The following is a 21108-nucleotide window of genomic DNA, read 5'->3' as shown; positions in this document are numbered from 1 at the left end:
GCAAGGCAGTGAATGTTGTCTACATGGACTTTAGCAAAGCCTTTGACAAAGTCCCACATGGGAGGTTGATCAAGAAGGTTCAATTGCTTTGCGCTGAAGATGAGGCAGTAGATTGGATTGGACACTGGTTTCACGGAAGAAGGCAGAGAGTGGTAGTAGATAGTTGCCTGTCTGACTGGAGGCCTGTAACTAGTGGTGTGCCGCAGGGATTGGTGCTGGGACTGTTGTTATTTGTTATCTGTATCAACAATCTGGATGATAATGTGGTAAACTGGATTAGCAAATCTGTGGATGACACCAAGACTGGGGATGTAGTGGACAGCAAGGAAGACTATCAAAGGTGGCAGCAGGATCTGGACCAGCTGGAAAAATAGGCTGAAAGTAGCAGATGGAATTTAATGCAGAAAATTGAGAGGTGTTGCACTTTGGGAGTTGGGATGTTATGTTGAAATTGTTAAGACATTGGTGAGGCCTAATTTGGAGTATTGTGTCCAGTATTGGTCACCTACCACCTACAGGAAAGATACAAATAAGATTGAAAGAATGCAGAGAAAATTTACAAAGATGTTGCCAGGATTTGACCATCTGAGCGATAGGGAAAGGTTAAACAGGTTAGCACCTTATTCCCTAGAACACAGAAGATTGAGGGGACATTTGATAGAGGTGTACAAAAATTATAGTGCACGTGCAAGCAAGCTTTTTCCACTGAGGTTGGGTGGGGCTACAACTAGAGGCTATGGGTTAAGGGTGAAAGATGAAAATATTTAAAGAGAACGTGAGGGAGAACTTCTTCACTTCGAGGTTGGTGAGATTGTCAAATGAGCTGCCAGCATAAGTGGTAGATGTGGGTTCGACTTCAACATTTAAGAGAAATTTGGATGGGTACATGAATGGTTGAAGTATAAATGGATATAGTCCAAGTGTAGGCAGATTAACAGTTTGGCATAGTCCAGATGGACTGAAGGACCTGTTCCTACGTTGTAGTGGTCTATGACTCTAATTATCCATACTGACACAACACTATTAATATTCACCCTAAAAATTATTGCAACGTTAACACAGAAATTCTTGCAATGGTAACCTGTGAAAAGGACAAGGGGAAATATTGTTCTTCAGCTTTATACAGTATAGATATTCTTAAGATCTACAAATATACATTTTTCATCTACACAGAGATCCCAAAGTACTTGGTTCCAAAAGTTCTCCACGAAGAGGCAAAAGTTGAGCTGAGCAGAGTGAAATCAATGTCACTAAAAAATTATAAGGATTCTATAATAATGGAATTGGAGCTGTTGAGGGTGGTTGGAAGGGTTGGGAAAGGAATGTACTTTTAACAAAGACTTTAAAAAATGTGTTTATGTATTTATTCCTTAGAAAAGATGATAAGAAAAGAATATTTAAAAAATCAGTTAGTTCAGATAATGTATTTTCCAAAGAATTAAATAAGCAATTGTCCATCTGTCTCTGAAATCACTAATCAACTGAGACCCATGATCATTCAACATCTCCTTCCTTTTTGAATTAACAGAGTTAGATTTACTATTTTCCAACCTAACAGAAACTTTCTAGAATCTAGAGACCTTCATAAAACTGAAAGCAATCCAGTAATTATCTCATCAGCTGTTTCTTGTAAGACATAAAGATGTACTCTGGATAATATCAGCCCATAATTCCAAGTGATTTACTCAGTACTACTTCTGAGATGATTGAAAAGTTGCCAAGTTCCTTCTTTCTTCCCAATTCCTGAGTTAGAACTATTTACTGGTTGTTACACATATCCTCCACATTGAAGATAATGAAAACTACTACTTTAGTTCAACTGCCATCATTACTTTTTCTTTTATTCATTCACGAGACTTATTTTCTATTTGACCAACGCATTCTTCCTTTTGAAATATCTACAGAAACTTGAATTGCCCACTTTTAGATTTCTGGCTAGCTAGAAGAAAGTTTCGCAATATGTGAATTATACATACACATCTCCATTGATATTGACCTGCAAGGTTATTCCAACTTTTTTTTTAATATGTTAAACTCCTTTTCCCACCAGGAGTGTGCCTTCAATGTACATACATTTCTACACCCAATAAGACCACAGTACAAGTTGCAAAAATAGCTAGAAAGACAAAACCCAAAAAGCAGAAAACTCTTAAGCATACAAACGCCTACATTTTTTTTCTTTTTCCGTTCCATGGACACCCATAAGTGGGAAATGCATATAACTGACAGTATGTAATTGACAGCACGTAGGTTAATAGTAAGAGATGTTACGCATGCAGTTCATTGGGGATACCTGACTGGGAAAAACAAGCAACATGCTCAACTAGTTCTCCACACACTAATTCATAAACACTGAAGGTACTGCAGAATTTCTCTAATGACCCCAGTTGAGGAATACATAGATTAGAAATTGAGCTTAAACCATTCTTCTATCAAAACTCTGAAACATTAATTGTTTTTCTTCCCATAGATGGATCCCTGACCAGCAGAGATTTCCCAATAGTTTCTGTTAGTATTACAATAGATTCTTGGCTGTCCTCCCTCATTCTATTCTTGGGGTAACCAAATATCAATTTCCTGCATCCTAACTTGTAACAGGTTCAACTCAACTACCATCTTTGTTCTTAGCAGCCAATCAGCCTCAGACACATCTGCTAGTCCAATTCCAACAGCTTCTACATTCTGAATTTAATTACTTCAACAATGACAAATAGCAAAGAAATTCTGGAATTCCTTCCATTCGCCCCTTCTCTGTGCTCTCCTTTTCGACCGTCCAGTTGACAGAGCATCTGTCCTAATATCTCATGACCTGGCTTTTAAAAAAAATTATAAGGGTTGTAAATGAATGTTGCTTCCCACCAGATGTAGTTTTCTCCTTATCAAGTCAAGTCCATTAAGTATACAGCTAAATTTCAAACTCATTGTTTATAAACCCAAAGCTGTCTGCTATCTTCCATGTAATGAGGGAAAAGAGAAAAAAACCTGAAGCAAATTTCAGAAAAATGTTCTTAGAAGCCCCTCCAGTTCAGAACATCAAATAATAAGAATTTAGAGGATTTTGTGGACATTAACAATTCTCTTTCACCTTCTGTATGCAGTAATATCAACCTGCTATTGGTGGCCTATGCTCTAGAAGGGATGATAGGTGACTTACTGTGATGCACGCTGTTTATACAGGTCAAATCGTTACACAATGATCCAACTTCTTTGTGAATATACTTCACAAACACAGCAGCTTGCCAAAAACATAATGGTGGTGAAAAGGCTCAAGACATCAATATTTCTCTGTATTTATATTCTTATGGCCTTTGTTTCTTGTACCATGCAATTAAAATAGCCTACATGTCAAGATACAAACTCATTCCTTCATTCATGCAAATATATATTAGAATATGAAACAGCGCAACCCTTTGGTCCAGAATGACTGTGCCAAACATGATGCCAAAATAAATCAAATCTCGCCTGTCTGTACATGATCCATATTCCTTCATTCCCTGCCTATTCGTGTGACCATATAAAAATGCTTTAAATGCCACTGTTGCATCTGCTTCCATCACTACCCTTGGCAACCTACTCCAGGCACCCATCATGCTCTGTGTGGAAAAAAAATTTTCACTGTACCTCAGTATACATGACAGTAATAAACCAATTAACATTTCTATGCTCAGTGAAAGATTCTGTCTGCTCTATTTGGAATTGAAATTGATTTATTATCATCACATGTACCAACATAACTCCACCACAGACAGTCCCAGGCCCGGCTGCTAAAGGAGGAGGTTTGTGCATGGGGCTGGCAACCCCATCCCTAAAGAACCAGAGCTATGAAGCTCCAAAGACCTCATCCCTGGGAAAGGAAGAATCTTCACCTAGGAAGTGGAAAATGGCCCAGGAAAGAGGACTCTGGTGAGTTGATGTCGGCTGCGTATGCCCCAGTAGGGACGATGGGTAAGTAAGTACTGGAATACAGCGAAAAGTATGTCTTGCATACTACTTATACAGCTCAAATCGTTAAACAATACACCGACATGGAACAAGGTAAAACAATAACAATGCAGAATTGTGTGTAACAGTTACCAAGTAACATGCAGTGCACGTAAACTTTAAGGAGCAAGGTAGTTTGTGAGGTGAAGATCCATTTTATTGCACTAGGGAATCATTTAATAGGCTTATAACAGGAGGGTAGAAGCTGTCCTTGAGGCTGGTGCTATGTACTTTCTACTTTTTGTATCCTCTTGTCTGATGGAAGAAGGGAGAAGAAAGAATGTTCTGGTCAGCGGGGTATTTGAATATGCTGACTGCTTTAATGAGGCATCGATCAGTACAACACCTATGCCAAGTATAGATTTATACCTTTTAGAATTATATCAACTTCTGCCAGATCTCCCCTCAGCCTCTGACCCCTGAGTAAACAACCCAAGTTTGCCTAGCTTCTCCTTATAGCTCGTAGCCCTTAAAATCAGTCAATGACCTGGCAAACCTCTTATACACCTTTTTCCAAAGCCTCCGTGCCCATTCTCATTGGTGCAACCAAAACAGCATATCAATCAAAATCTCAAATTAAATACTTTAAGAAAAAAATAATGATTGGACCATTTTGAGCTAAGAATCATTCTCACGAAGACACGAGACTTCAAATGTTGGAATCTAGAGTGAAAAAACAAAATACTGAAGAAACTGTGGTCTGTCCTTTTCCCTCCTCAGATGCTGCCCAACCTGCTGAGTTCCTACAATATTTTCATCTTTGCTTCATCATTTCAATGACATCTTCTCCATTTTTGTAGATATTCTATATTTTCACATTAGAAAATATTCTAGATACTGGCAAAACAAGACAATTTACAAGAAATTGATCTATTTCCCACTGCATCTGAAGCTGGCAGTAAGCTTGCTTCTTATACAAAGTTTGCAATATGCAATAAAACTCGGATACTCTGGCACCCATGGGATTTTGGTACTGCTAGCGTAGCATATTTTCTGAATATTGGATATTATTTCTATTAATACCCGAAACATTTACTTTTTTAACATGTTATTCAGTTGTACAATAAAATTTCAAATGAAACCAGTAAGTTTAAAAGAATTTGGAAATACACTTAGTGGCTACTTTATTAGGTACACCTATAGAGTAATGTATAGATCTAATCACTCAATCATATGGCAGCAACTCAACATATAAAAGCATTGAAACATGGTCAGGAGGTTAAGTTATTGTTCAGAACAAACAGCAGGATGAGGATTTGTGATTTTGATTGTGGAATGGTTGTTGGCGCTAGTTGGGGTGGTTTGAGTATCTCAGAATCTGCTGATCTTGCGGGATTTTCATGCACAACCATCTCCAGAGGTTACAGAGAATGGTGCTAGAAACAAAAGATGCAGTGAACAACAGTTCTGTGGGTGAAAACATCTCGTTAATGCGAAAGTTCAGAGGAGAATGGCCAGACTAGTTCTAGATAACAAAAAGATGGCAGAACTTAAATAACCACACGTTACAACAGTAGTTTGCAGAAGAGCATATCTGAATGCACAACATGTCAAACCTTGAAGTGGATGAGCTACAGCAGCAGAAGACGACGAACATATACTCAGTGAGGTACCTTATAAAGTGGCCGGGGAGTTTATATCAGACCCCTGATCCAGCTGCAACACTACCCAAACCCAGATTCAGCCACACACCTGGTTCACAAACCGATTTTATGCATTCAAGGATAAGTCCTCTAATGCGTGCAGGTCCACCTTTCCACTTAATTGTTGGAAGCACCTAAAATCTAGATTAATACATCATTTCCACCAGGCTGTCTTTGTTTACCACCCCGGTAATCATAAAAATACTGAAATCGAACTTAAGTATAAAGTGATCTCCCTTCTCTATAGTCATACATCAGTTTCCCTAAAAATTTCGGAACAACTTGCAAATAACTGAAGTCATACAATTCTGAAAGAGGTTTCCAGAACCTAACTATGTCATTGCAATTGAAAGCATGGCTGCCAATGGTACTGCAATTATGCTTAACGATGGAGTAATTAGAGAAGTACAGATAGCTCAAGGGTTATATGGTTGAATGAGACTACAGAGATAGGAAGCACTGGGACCACACAGGGAAACAAGAATGAGAATTTTAAAGTCTGAGCATTGCTTAAGCCTTTATATTTCTGCAAATTTAGGAGTTGATGGTCATGGGCGTCAGAGCTTTGACCTTGTTCATGGAAAGCAGAACAGCAAGTTAGGTCTGGGGATAGCAATGGCATGGATGATTGTATCAGGATCAGATAAAATGAAGCAAAGCTAGAACAGGACAATGTTACAGAGATAAAAATGGGAGATCTTGAAGATGATGGAGATGAGAGATCCACAAACTCTGTTCAGGATTAAATATCAGAACCAAAATCGGGTTTACTATTACCAACAAATGTCATGAAATTTGTTGTTTTGCAGCAGCAGTGCAGTGTGATATGTAAAAATGTAACTGTAAGTTAGAAGAAATACATAAATGTTCATGTTCTGTTCAGTCAGAGGGGAAGAAGCTGTTTCTAAATCATTGAGTGTGGGTCTTAAGGCTCCTGTACCTGCTCCTTGATGGCAGTAATGAAACAAGGGCATGTCCTAGATGGTGAGGATCTTGAATGATGAATATCTCCTTGAGGCAGCACCTTCTGAAGTATCCTCAACAGTGGGCAGGCCAGTGCTCATGATGGAGCTGGCTCAGTCTACAAGTCTCCACAGCTCTTTTCTTGATCCTGTGCACTGGAGCCTCCATACTACGCAGTGCAACCAGTGAGAATGGTCTTCACGGTACATCAGTAGAAAGTTGCTAGTCTTTGGTAACATACCAAATCTCCTCAAACTCTTAATGAAATATAGCTGGTGGCATGCTTTCTTCGTGACTGTGTCAATATGTTGGGCCCAGAAACTTGAAGCTGTTGACCCCTCAATGAGAACCGGTGTGTATTTTCCCATTCTCCCCTTCCTGAAGTCCACAATCAGCTCCTTGTTCTTACTGATGTTGAGAACAAGGTTGGTGTTGTGACACATTCAACTAGCTGATTTATCTCACCCTTGTACACTGCCTCATCATCACCTGAGATTCTACCAACAACAGCTGTGTCATCGGTGTATTTATAGATGGTGTTTGAGCTGTGCCTAGCCACACAGTCATTGGTGTAGAGACAGTAATGCAATGGGCTAAGCAAGCATCCTTGAGGTGTGAACATCAAGGTTGTGGATAACCTGGTTCAGTTTTCTACAGTTACCAGAGTGAAGGATAGAATTGATGGCTAGGAAATAGAATAAATATAACATAACATAATGTAATCTAATGTGAAAGACCACGATGAAAAGAAATCAATCTGAAATGAAGCCCATTTAATTCAGCATTCCTTTTCATTTGCTTCTTTCCTCTTGAACAGTATAATTCTGTGGCACCTCACTGAGATACATTAAAACAGGCTGGGTTGCTGATTTATCTGCATCTTTATGATGTGCTATCTCTGCTTCAGTCAGCAGGAGAAAACAGAGATGGGGAAGAGATCACACAAATGGTGAAAGGTTTTCTTGATAATTTCCTTGCATGACGACAAAACTCAAAAGAAGAACTTGAATAATCTATAAAACTATTGCAATACCTGCTGATCGCACCATGTGGCAAAGCAAGGGAGATATTAAGGGAAACATTTATGGTAATGTAGGTTGGCAGGAAGGTAGGTGAGGGAAAGAGGAACCGAAGGATCAAGGATTTGAAGTCTTGGATCTTAGAATGAATAACTGATGACCCCCCCCCATCTTTTTTAACAACCATTTTCTACCAATTTACATTAATGCAATCTTGTAGACCGAAGGCAGAATTGAGTAAATTTTTCAATAGTCCTGAATATTAATCAAAACATCAAGCAGAAATCCAGAGAAATGAAAAGATCTTGCTTCAACAAAACAATCCATTTAATAACTATGTGTGTTTAAAGCATAATCATGTTTTAAAGAATGTGATTGACGATGAATAAACTGAGGTGATTATTACAAACTCTTCTGAAATTCACTGATTTTTTTCATTAGGTCTGCATGATCCTGAAAACTTCTGAACTATCTAATTCCACGTCAGCTTACCCTTTTTATTTTCTTTGGTTTGCCCTCGCATCCTTTTTCTGCAGCAAAAGAACATTGTACAAGTTGCCTCAGGTGATTGCCCTTTCCACCAGATTAACTTTCACAGCCTACGCAAGTAACAAGACTGAAGCTGGGTTATCTGATAACATAGAAAATAGTAGTTTCTTCAAGAGATTCACAGAAAGTAGAACTAATATTAGATTGTACTACTCCATCTTGTAAAATGTTGTGAGTGAATGCAATTTATGTATCAAAATAATCTTCCACAGGTTTTAAATCCCAGGAGTAACTTGAAACAGTGTTATTCTTATACTTCTACAATTACCAGAGGAAAAAAAATGGATTTTGAAAAATTGTATGACACTTTATGGTGACAAACAAATGGTAATTAGACACTCCATGTTTTTTTTTTAAGTGGGTCAGCTGAGAATAGGGAAGCAAAATACTTCAGGATCAGGAATTGGCCAAATATCCTTCTTCTGAAGGATGGCCAACACCTGAATCTTCCTTTCAAAAACTAAGTTTCTATTTATATCAATTAATTATCAACAACCTTTCCCAGCAGCTCATTCTGCAAATCAGTTGCTGTTTCAATCACTAATCGCCAAGAAAATTGCTGTAGTGCAGGGTAAGGCACATATATATTACAGCAAGAGACTATGCACAAATTTTATAAGGTTGAAATTAATTTTCTTACAGTCGATGTTACAATATGTTTCGTAACACACACAAACTGCTGGAGAAGTGCAGGGGGTCAGGCAGCAACTATGGAAATGAATAAAGTCGACGTTTTGGGCAAAGACCCTTCTTCAGGACTTCTTTGAAATGTCTACTGTTTATTCATTTCCATAGTTGCTGTCTAACATGCAGAGTTCCTCTAACATTTTGTGTATGTTGATCTGGATTTCCAGGATCTGCAGAATCTCTTGTGTGTATGTTTTGCATATAAATTCATCCAAAATAACAATGTGAAAAGTTTTTGACAATTTTTATATCCACAAAATATATGGTACAAGCCAAAGTGAAGATTATAAACCAAAATAATCAAGTTACCCACTGATCTAAAAATCAGATCATTATGATGCACAGCAGAAATAACATTATAATGCAAATATTACAATTATGGGAAGAGTGACTGAAGAATCCCCACTTGCTTTTCAGTAAAAACTCTTTGTAACATTAGCTTTAGGCTTACCAACAACTAAATTACGAAGTTAAAGGAGGGGCTGTTAAGTGTAAAAATATCAATGTCCTTATTGAACACAATAGAAATTCCAATTGCACATTTAGATCTAAATTGTAGCCTCAAACATGATCACCGGGGAAATTCTGCCCACTGCTTTACATTTTTCCTCTTTGTCAATTGACAATTTTAACCATTCTTCCAAATTTACCATGAATGAAGTTATTTATCCAGGTTTAAAATTATGAGGAATCTCATAGGAGATCCATAAGAAATAGGAGCAGGAGTAGGGTTTAAGGCTTCTTGTTCATGCTCCAATATTCAACAGAATGCTGGTTGATCCATTCCTAGTCTCATCACGAAAATTCAGCCTGAATCACGTAACTCTTGACGATACACTTGGGACTTGAGTGACACTGGACTCCTCCTGGATATTACCCCCATCACTACCAAACTGATTTTTAAAATTCACTTCTTTTAGATGTTTCCAGTGAATTCTGTAAATTTAAAAGGAGTGTTCTGATCAATTTAAAACAAGTGCGAATAACGGAGGCTCTGGTGAGTTGGAAGGGAACGTGGCAGGATCTTGGCCCTTGGTGAGCAAAAGGCAGTTAAGGAAATGGATCCCTGGCGAGTCAGAGGGGAGCATGTGAACCAAAGCCCCAGTAATTATTATATATTATTATGGCAGATTTCTCCTGCATCCTCCCCAAACCGTTTATATCTTTCCTAAAGTGTGGAGCCCAGAATTGGACAATAGTCTGGTTGTGCCCAGATCAGTTGTTTTATGAAGGTTTGTAAAGGTTCCTTATATTCATCTTCTATTTATAATACTCAGCATTACATTTACATTTTAAGCATTTTCTCAAGTTATCCTGTCACTTTCAATGAACTATGCACACATATCCACAGATTTCTCTGTTCTTGTACCCCTTTTAGAATTGTTCCCCTAGAGCAGGGGTTCTCAACCTTTTTTTTTTACCATGGACCAACACCATTAAGCAAGAGGTCTGTAGACATCAGGTTGGAACCCCTGCTGGAGATATAATGAACTGTCTGTAGATATAATAATAATGAGAAAATAAAAATATAAGGATGTTGGCGTTGTGAGATGCAAACTGGAGAAGGAAAATATTGCAGATGCGAGAAAACCTGAAATAAAAACAAAGAATGCAGGTTACACCTACTGGGACATGCTGCCCAAACTCAGAAAAAGAAACAGGTGGTGCTTCAGGGAGATAACTTTTCATCAGAGCTGGATAGTTCTAATACAAACTGATGCAGTTGAAACTGTCAAATTCAATGCCAAGGCCTGAGGGCTAAAACATGCCGTAAAAAGATGAGATGCTGTTCTTTAGCTTGTATGGAACAATGCAAGAGGCTAAGAAGTCACAGAAAGTGGTGGGAGGTGTATGTCAGAAAATTAATGTGACAGACAAAAATAGGGTAACCCATGCAGACTGAAAGAAGGTGTTTGCCCAGTCTGTAAATGGTTTTTCCAATGCCAAGGAGACTGCATCATCACTATCAAATGCAGGGTGCTAGACTGGAAATAACCATTTTTGGTTATTTTTAGGTTTTTTTTGTTATTTGTTATATAAAGTTTGGGGAGCTGCTTCATCTGGAAGGAATTTTGAGTACCTAGATGCAGAAAGGGAATAGATGTTAGTGAACATGGCAGAGCAAAATAGAGGGCAAGGTCTTTTCAGAATGCCGAAATGAGAAAAGGGAATAAATCTCTGCTACTGACATAATTCTAAAGGTGGCAAAACTCACAGAAGATGATCTGGTGAATACAGCAGAAATGAAGGAAGATGTTCTGTTGAATTTCAATGAAAGATGAGGTCATGGAGACCTTTTCTTTGTTCTAGGTGGGAGGAGATTAAGTGACAGTGGAAGTACAAGAAATGAAGCTTTGCAGAACACTTCCTTTCATCCTGCAAGAGAGACCATAAACTTCCAGTTGCCTGTCGCTTAATTCCCGTCTGATTAAGATAAGGCCTGTCTAATGAAGCAAGTTCAAGGTGCAGCATCTCATCTTCTAATCTGGCCCAATGCAGCCCAATGACCTTAACGTTGCTTTTGACAATTTTAGATAACCAGCCTTTCCAGTTGCATCAGAACAGGTCAGTTCTGAAAAAATGCCCTGAACTAAAAATACTACCGTTCAAAGTACATTTATTATTAAAATACTGTGTGTCTCTATATACAACCTTGAGATTCATCTCCTTATAGGCAGCCAGAAGGTTGTATGTAGTATACATACTTCGAACATTCTATCTAATTACTGACTTGCACCTTGTAGATGGTAGAAAGCCTCTAGGGCTATCCCAGGAACTCTCAATTGCCCTCCTGCTTCTTACAGCCACAGAAACAGAGATATACAACATGGAAACAGGCCCTTCAGCACACTGAGTCCTCACTGACCATTAATCATTTACATTACACCTACACACATTCCAGCTTCATTCTTGCCACCTTCCCCTGAAATTCCTCCCAGGCTCTATCACTCAGCTGCACACTGCAGCAATTTGCAGTTGCTCATTCACCTGAAGACCAGCACATCGTTGGGATGAGGTAGGAAACACACACAGTAATAGGAAGAACATGCAAACTCCACACAGAGAGCACCCAACATCGGGACTGAATAGGTCTCTGGCACTCTGAGGCAGCAGTTCCACCATGCTACCTTTTTTATATAAAAGAAAAATGGAGCAACTGAGAACAGAAATCCCCTTGGTTGGGCTAAACAGCCCTGAGGGCTGACATGAATGGCATAGAATTGCATAGAAAAATATTACAGAAATAGGTCCTTTGGTCCACTGAGTTCTTGCCAACCATTAAGCACCCATTTCCACTAATCCCATTTTATTCTTCATGTACTCCCATCAATTCCCCTTGAATTCTATCACAATTCACAGTGGACAATTAACTACTGATCCTCACTTTTTAAGATATGGGAGGAAACCAGAATACCCAAAGAAAACCCATGGGTTCACAAGGAGAATGTGAAAACTCCTTACAGGTTGTAAGTAGTTGGTGGTGAGAAGTTGGGTCGTGTCAGATGAAATGCAAACAGCAGGCAGATAAAACAGAGTCAGGCAACCGAATTCTATTTTTAATGCGAAAGTCAGAGGAGATAGTGACATAATCCTCCACTACCAGGCCAGGCATCCATGGAAATGAACAAACAGTCGACATTTTGGGCTAAGACCTTTCTTCAGAACTGGAAAGAAAGAGAAAAGGTGCCAGAATAAAAAGGTAGGGCCGAGGGGGTTAGGGGAAGGAGGATAGCTGGAAGGTGTCAGGAGAAGCCAGATTCACCTTCCCTTCCAGTGTCCATCCTCCTTCCCCTCCTACACTTTTTATTCAGGCACCTTCCCCCTTCCTCTCCAGTTCTGAAGAAGGGTCTTGGCCCAAAACATTGACTGTTTGTCCATTTCCATAGATGCCACCTGACCTGCTGAGTTCCTCCTGTATTTTGGGTGTGTTACTTTGGATTTCCAGCATCTGCAGACTTTATCGTATTTATGAATTGCTCCCCCGCTATCACAAATTTTGCAGTCAAGTATCCACATGTGGATACATCACATGGGTCAGTGCACTCTAAATACAACAGTCTCATCCTCAGAGAATGGTCATAGCAATCATTGATACTCAATGGCTACATAAGCTTTGTATTTTTGAGGCTGTTTAGTCGAGTTTCCGGCAAAGGTGACCCCACTATGTTGGCAATGGTGAACTCAAATGATGAAAATGACAAGGGATAGCTTGTTAGCCTCTCTCTTGTCAAAGATGGTCATTGCTTGACATTTCTAAGGTACGGATGCAACTTGCCACTTATTAGCCCAGGACTCAATGTTTTCTAGTTCTTGCTGCATGCAAGCAGGAACTGTTTCATTTACAGAGTTGTAAATGAAACAATACTCCCCCCCCCTGCCCCCCACTAATGACCGCACATCTCTACTTCTGACCTGAAGATGGAAGGAAGGTCATTGACAAAACAGCTAAGTGATATTCTATCCCTTTTGGTCTCTAACCCTATCACAGGCATTCCTTTCGTTCTCCATCTCTCCTTTGCAATCAAAAAATTATGTGATTTAAAAATTTTCTCAGTTCTGACATTAGATTTTCTGTATAGTTTACAGATGTTTGCATTTTTTCCATTTTTATTTCACTATTATGTCTAGAATCAACTCAAAGCACTCAAATCAGAAAGTTAAGAACTTATATTGGGTTCTTTCAGTTGAAAGATTCTAGTGACCCAATTATTCCAATTTATTATATTGAATGAATTCTAATTACTTGAGTGGAAAATATTTTTTAAACTTTATTTTAAAATGTAATATACTTTGGCTTTACAGTCTGAGAGTTCTTGAAGATACAAAATTACATAAACAAGCATGAATATGAAATGCATTTGTTCTCGTTTTGTTTAGAAATAAACCAGAACTAAGCTACTGCCAAAGTGATATCTGCAGCCCAAGCATTAATCCCAGGTACAAAACAAATTACAGTAACAAATGTGATTCTAGAACAGGTAGGCCTCTTCTATAATGTAAATGTGAAACAGATGCTGTGGCAATAATAGACTTTTGTCTAACTAATCGTTGGACAGGAAAGAAACAGCTCACCTTCTAGTTAATAGACAATAGACAATAGATGCAGGAGTAGGCCATTCGGCCCTTCGAGCCGGCACCGCCATTCACTGCGATCATGGCTGATTATCCACAATCAGTACCTTTTTTCTGCCTTCTCCCCATATCCCTTCACTCCACTATCTTTAAGAGCTCTATCTAACTCTTTCTTGAAAGAATCCAGCAAACTGGCCTCCACTGCCTTCTGAGGCAGAGCTTTAAACAGAACCACAACCCTCTGTATGAAAAGGTTTTTCCTCAACTCCGTTCTAAATGGTCTACCCCTTATTCTTAAACTGTGGCCTCTGGTTCTGGACTCCCTCAACATCAGGAACATGTTTCCTGCCTCTAGTGTGTCCAATCCCTATGTAGATGTATGTTGCTTGAATTTCCAGCATCTGCAGAATTCCTGTTGTCTGCTGCATTCACCAGCAACTTTGATGTATGTTCCTTAATAATCTTGTATGTTTCAATCAGATCCCCTCTTATCCTTCTAAAATGGGAAGATATGTGAAGGTGATGTATTTATAAGTTGAAAGATGTACGTTCAAGTTGTCAAATATCTATTCTCAGAACTTGCACTCTTATCATCTCTGCATTGTCTTAGAAATGTACAGTATGTCAATTAAACAAATGGACATTCATTTTAAATCCTATAGTATTGTGCTCCAATGTACCAGTGTAAATATTCCAGAAGAGTCAAATAATCTAATTAACATTAATTCATTACGACTATTTTCCCACTAGATTAAGAATATATGTCTTTAAGCAATTAAACAAAAAAGGGAGGAGGGGCATTTTTTCTTCAATAAACAAATGCAAGATGACTGGGAGATTCAACCCACAAACCAATATTCTCAATTCTGTACAAGCACCTGATATAAAGAGCAGAAGCTATTAACAATAAAAACACAACCCCATTTGAAATCGGAACAAAATACACAGAAATACACGTAATAGTGCTATCTTTTACAAGAGAATTGCAACAACCCAGAATTGGGCGATGTTTCAAACATAGACCCGTTATTACAGCTGCTTATCCTTATCGATCGTTTTGTTGCGGATTATTTTGTTTAAAGTTATCTGCGGGCTTGTTTCTGCTCCCGGGATTGGGGGGACTGCAAGCTTCGACTGGGTGGGGAATCGCCACTATTTCTCCGAAGCTCAGTCCGTCGGCCTTGAGCCGAGATATGGGAGAAGGTTGCAGAGAGGGAAGAAGGGAGGGGGGGGAGAGAGAGCCACCCACACTCACCATCGTACAAATCGAGGCGATTTTTCTGACAGTCATCAGTATTTCCATCCGTCCGCCGCCATATTGCCCAAACTGTGCCCCGCAATCGAACCGGCTTCTCCGCCGCACCGCCTCCCACTGACCCACCTCCACCGCGCAAACACCACCGGCTGTACACCACGTGCCCCCCACAGCCGTTCCGCTGCAGATGCGTTCCTGTGCTACTGTGCTGAACACCACCAACTGTACATCATTGGAACAACTGAGGGAGAGGGGAGGGGACGTTTGTACGCGTGCTAAAAATACATCGGCACAAGTGCGAACGACGACTGTTTGCTGATTATTCTGGTCGGTTAAGTACACAAGCTTTCTCAACGTGAGAAAATGCATTTAATACAATATATATTCCGTGTACAACTAATTGCAAACTAAACTTCCCCAATTTGAGCAAAGAGCGTTTTAATCAAACCCGGTCACGTTTTAAATGAAACCCAAATATTTAGATTTGTTAGGTTGTGAATGAACATCTCTACCGTATGGGGTACGCGGAGTTTTTATCTGATTATTGGAACACCAGCTATTGTGTTATTTCAATCTTTCTGACCATCTTATTTATTAGGAATGAGGAGTAAGAACTGCCCGCGGCACAATTTTGATTCAATTTCAGTGTCACGTTTTACATTTATATGGATTTACAGCAGATTAATAGACTGTAAGAATAAGTAGTTTTGTTACAACTAGTACAAAACAAAACTGCATGAAATCATGCCCCAAGATATTTTGCTGAGAGTAACCACATTCCAATATTTTCTACTAATACAAATGCATGGTGCAAATCTTTAGATATTTTAGATTGTCAATCAAATCGCTGATGTAATGTTTTCGTTACAGTACTAATCAAATAAGAATGTCAACAGTAATGGCAATACTACAGCTGCTGATGCTCTCGGCAGTTGAGACAAATGCTCCAATCATCTGCAAATTTTTGAAGGGTATTCCCTCAAAGAGAAGTTTAAAAAATATTATGCTTGTGGTTACTTTAACTGCTCGTCACAATGAAGATGGTTCTATCCGCGGTGGAATTATTCTGTACATATTCACACATGTACAGTTAATGTGTGTACTGTATATATTAATAAAACGCAATAAATTAAAAATCATTAGATAATTTTTGGATTAAAATAATTTATCATTTGCACTGACATCATAAAATCAAACCTTTTGCAATAAGGAATGCAATAACTTTTGCATTCCATTTTCCAAAGGTAAATACCCAATTTTTAAAAGCTTAAGACTTTGCTTGTTAAATTTATCCAGTTTGCTGCCTTTGTTGCATCCCGAATGAACGCACTGGGACGCAAGATAATACAATTTCATGAATAACGAACACCTAACTGATGAATGTCTTTCTGTATTGTCCAATTATCCAAAAGCTACTAATCGCAGAAACCATGATCGGGTCATCTTAAGTATCAATGTGCAGAAATGTGGATGGATCTACACCCGCCCAGTAACATTAAAGCTGACAATATAGTTTCTGGGATTGGTATTACATGAATATTTCAGGCATTGTAGCCCTGCACGTCTAAAAAGTCCAATTTTTTTTTACAGTATGCCTTTGAGCTATGCAATGAAACTGGAACATCTCCAGATGTTCCAGTGTCATCGCATAGCTCAAGAGTCATAGAAGGAATGTGCAAACTCCGTACATAATGCACCCAAGGTCAGGATGTTAGCTGGGTCACTTGAGCTGTGAGAGAATGGCACTAACTTCTATTCCAATTGCATTCAAAGCAGTTGCTTAATTTAATATTCTCGGAAAACCCAATGGGAGAAAATAATGCTCCCAGATATACAGATAGGAAAGGCCAAAATAGATTGCCTTGGATATAGTCATGGGAAGTGGACAGGGCATCCCATGTCTGACACATATTTGCATAATTTCCCTAACAAGTTAACCACACAATGGTATCATGTATTACTTATGATGAGTAGCCTTTATATCATTTTTAAATCTTCTTTGGAGCTTATTAAGAATGCACAGCAGGGAACAGCAGAAGGTGCTATCACCTTCTCTCATCTACCCGCCCTTTCAAGAACCTCTTGTTGCACTTTTGCCAGTATTGTGGATGTGGAATGGAAGCAAATTATCCTCAGGTCTGAGAAAATATGTAAGAAGAATTGTGAAGTTCAAAGCAAAATGTGTTACCAGAGTACATACTGTACATGTCACCACATACAAACCTGAGGTTCTTTTTTCTGCAGGCATACTTAGCAAACCTATAGAACAGTAACTGTAAAGATCAGGAACTATTAACTGTAAACAAACTGTGCAAATGCAGATATAAATATATAACAGGCATGAAATAACAATATAACAGAGCCCTTAAATGAACATAGCTAACCTCTTTTGTTCAAGTTCAAATTCCTGAGCATCAACATCTTGGAGAAGCCCAGCACATAGATGCAGTCATAAGAAGGCACACAAGAGGCTTTAATTCATTATGAGTTTGAGGGGATTTAGTATGTCACTAAGGACTCCTGCAAATTTCTGTTGATGTACGGTGGAGAGCATTCTGACTGGCTGCATCCTGGCCTGGTATGGAGGCTCCCATGCATAGGATCACAAGAAGCCGCAGAGTTTTGTTTCGGGCACAACTCTTCCCACCGACAACACCTTCAAAAGGCTGTGCTCAAGAAGGTGGCATCCCTCACTGAGAACCCTTGCCAAACAGGACATGCTTTCTTCTTGTTACTACTATTGGGGAGGAGGTACCGAACCCTGAAGACCCACATGCAGTGATTCAGAAACAGCTTCTTCCCCTCCACCATCATAATTCTCAAATTCGGGAGTCAGATTACCAGAATAAGAACTGGCTGAATGATGGTCCACAAACAACCTCTCTTTCTCACAATCAACAAAACTGAACAGCTCATGCAGACTTCAGGCATGGGAAGGAGTGTAAGCATGCATTAGCCTTCATTGGGGTATCAATTGTGGAGAGAGTCAGAAGCTTAAAATTTCTGGGTGTTAACATATCAGATGATGTCCTGGACCTTCTACATAAGGAAAGTATGCTAACCTTTTTACATCCTTAGGAGTTTAAAGCAACAAACATCTACAGGTGAAGAGTTGAAGCTATCTTGACTGGTTGCATTGTGGTCTGCTATGCAATTTGGAATGAGCAGGAGCAGAAGAAGCATTGTGGACTCTGCCCAATATATAACAGGCACATCCCTCCCCACGTTGGTGATATCTGCGGGTGTCATGGTCCGGTCCGTGAAGTCCGGATTCCGGTTCACGGTCTGTTCCATCGTTGTTTATTCCAGGTTTTCTGGTTTTCCTTTTTTCTGTTGGGTGCTCTAATTGAGGCAGCTGATTCACATTTTGGGCTGGCTACATAAATAGCTCCTTGGTTCAGGTTCAGTTGCTGGATTGTTCCTGTCCAAATCTCTTCTCTGCCCCTTCCTCCTGGAGCCTTGCCTCGCCTGTAAACTTTGCCTGCACAGCTGTCAAGTTCAGCTGCCGGAGCAAGATAAGGAACTATCTATTGTTGTTTTGAACTGTCTCTGTGTCCATACCTTTGCTAGGTAGGTCTGGCCATTTGCCGCTACCTAGTGTTGGGAACTGTCTCTGTGTCCATGTGTTTACTAGGTAGATCTGGCTGTTTGCCGCTACCTTGAGTGGAGAACTGTCTCAGTGTTCTGTGTATGAGTCGTGGCCCTATGTCCTGCTCCCTAGGGGGGGTCCTGACTCTGTGTAGAGCCCTGGCCCCAAGTCCTGTTCCAAAGGAGGGGTCTTGGCTCTGTGTTCCATGTGTCTGCATTCCTGTCCTCCCTCAACCAAGGCTCTGCGTTCCTGTCCTCCCTCGACCAAGGTCTTGCCCAGGAGTCTCTCATTCTGTCCTGTAGCCTCTCCTAGTCCTGTCTCCCAAGACCATATCATGTCTTCGCCTAGTTCCGGAGTCCAAGCTGGAGTCAAGACCAAGGTTCTGGATCCTCGTCCAGTTTCTGACTTGGAGTCCGAACCCAAGCCTCGTCATGTCCTCGCCTCGAGGAACCCAAACCTCGTCATGTCCTCGCCTCGAGGAGCCCAAGCCTCGTCATGTCCTCGCCTCGAGGAGCCCAAGCCTCGTCATGTCCTCGCCTCGAGGAACCCAAGCCTCGTCATGTCCTCGCCTCGAGAAACCCAAGCCATGTCCAGTCCTGTAGCCACGTCATCTCCTTGCCTAGTTCTGGGGTCCGAGCCTGAGTCAAGACCCAGGTGCTGGGTCCTTGTCCAGTCTCTGGCTCGGAGTCCAAGCCCAGGCTCCTAGTTCCCAGTTCCTAGTCCTGGTCCCGCTTGCCTAGCCAATGTCCTAGCCCAAGCCTGTGTTCTTGTCCCAGGTCCTAGTCTGCATCCAGTCACGTCGCTAACTCTAGTCTCTAGTCCTGTCCTGTTCCTAGTACTTCAGTGTCTGTGTCTTGCATTTGGGTCTGCTCCCAGCACCCCCCCCCCTTATGACAGCAGGAGGTGCTGCATCAAGAAGGCAACATCCATCATCAAAGATCCCCACCATCTGGCCCATTCCATCTTTATGTAGCTACCATAGGGCAAGAAGTACAGAAGCTTGAAGTCTCACACCAAAAGGTTTAGGATCACGACTTCCCTTCGATTCAGCGTTTGAGCCAACTGGGAAAACCCTAACCAGTGGAGATGAACAATGCTATGACCACATTGCTCACTGGGCATTAAAATGTACTTTGTTTCTGCTCAAATTGTGTTTTCTTATACATAATATGTATTTAATTTATGCTTTTCTTGTGAATGTTGCTTATTTGATGCTATATGCCTGCCTGCTGTAGGAAAGGTTTTCATTGCACCTGTTTATATATGTACTTGTGCATGTGACAATAAACTCAACATTGTCTTTGATATTTTCATTCAATAGAAGAAAGTGACCTGAGATTTTTTTTTTCATGAGGTGAAAAAGCCAGCATTTAGATGACCTTTCCCAAATGGATTTGTTTCCTGATACATTGCAGTCCTATCTTGGAGCTTCAGTCATTTTGAATTTAAATGAGAAGCTTTAGGATTTTCACAGTGATGATAAAGGAATAGTGATTAGGAGAATGGGCAGGAAATTGGCAGATGGTATATAGTCTATGGAAGTATATGGTCATGCATTTTGAAAGAAGGAATAAAGGCATGCATTATTTTCTAAATGGGGAATAATTCAGAAGTCAGAGGTGCAAAGGGACTTAGGAGTCCTTGTGTAAGGGCCACTACGAACTCAAGTGCAAGGATCACAGAGACGATGGCAATTCGGACAAAACTGAACATCTATTACTGAAATTTAGCACATAGGAATTGTGTCCCAATCAGAAAATATAAGTGTCCAAACAAAGCAATAATCCCCAAAGCCAACAACTACAATACAAAACATTGAGAACACCACACTAATTAAATTATCCCTAATTGGGTACAGGTGAAAAACACAAAGAGCTAAAAAAAAAATTCCCACAATACGACGAGACATCTGCAACACGGTAAAAAACAGAGCTAGTCCAAAGACAAACAATTAGACACAAAAGATGAACAATCCAAGGACAATGCATATCCATGAATTGACACTGAACAAATACAGGCCAAATAGTCTTTGAAAATGGCCTCTGGTTGTGACACTTTGTGCAGGACTCCCAAAAGGTTAACTTGCAGATTGAGTTGGTGGTAAAGAAGGCAAATGCAATGATAGCCTTCATTTCAAGAGTACTAGAATGTAATGCTGAGGCTTTAAAAGGCACTGGTCAGACCTGCAATATAGAACGTAGAACAGTACAGTGCAGGAACAGAACCTTCCACCCGCAATGTCAAATAAAATGCCAAATTAGACTAAATCTCTTCTGCCTACAGATCACGACCTCATCGTGGTTTGGAGGCTTGTGTGCCTCAGTGACCCAGAGAGCTAAGTTGGCTGGA

At 40.0% G+C, this 21108-nt stretch overlaps 1 protein-coding gene across 3 annotated transcripts in view; it reads right to left on the bottom strand.

Annotated features, from left to right (window-relative positions):
- LOC134353086 (ubiquitin carboxyl-terminal hydrolase 12) overlaps positions 1 to 15327 on the bottom strand; it is a 50487-nt gene extending 35160 nt beyond the window's left edge. For 2 of the 3 annotated variants that reach the window (XM_063060972.1, XM_063060974.1), the window contains exon 1: positions 15171 to 15327. In XM_063060972.1, the coding sequence (XP_062917042.1) occupies positions 15171 to 15218 (48 nt within the window). In that variant the 5' untranslated portion in view covers positions 15219 to 15327. The remainder of the gene's footprint in view (positions 1 to 15170) is intronic. The other variant, XM_063060975.1, reaches the window with a different exon arrangement.
- Between the last annotated feature and the right edge of the window lie 5781 nt (positions 15328 to 21108).

Source organism: Mobula hypostoma, chromosome 10 (assembly GCF_963921235.1).
Source record: "Mobula hypostoma chromosome 10, sMobHyp1.1, whole genome shotgun sequence".
Taxonomy (NCBI): Eukaryota; Metazoa; Chordata; class Chondrichthyes; order Myliobatiformes; family Myliobatidae; genus Mobula; species Mobula hypostoma.
Note: the sequence above shows the minus strand (reverse complement) of the source record. Positions and strands in the feature narration are given on the sequence as shown.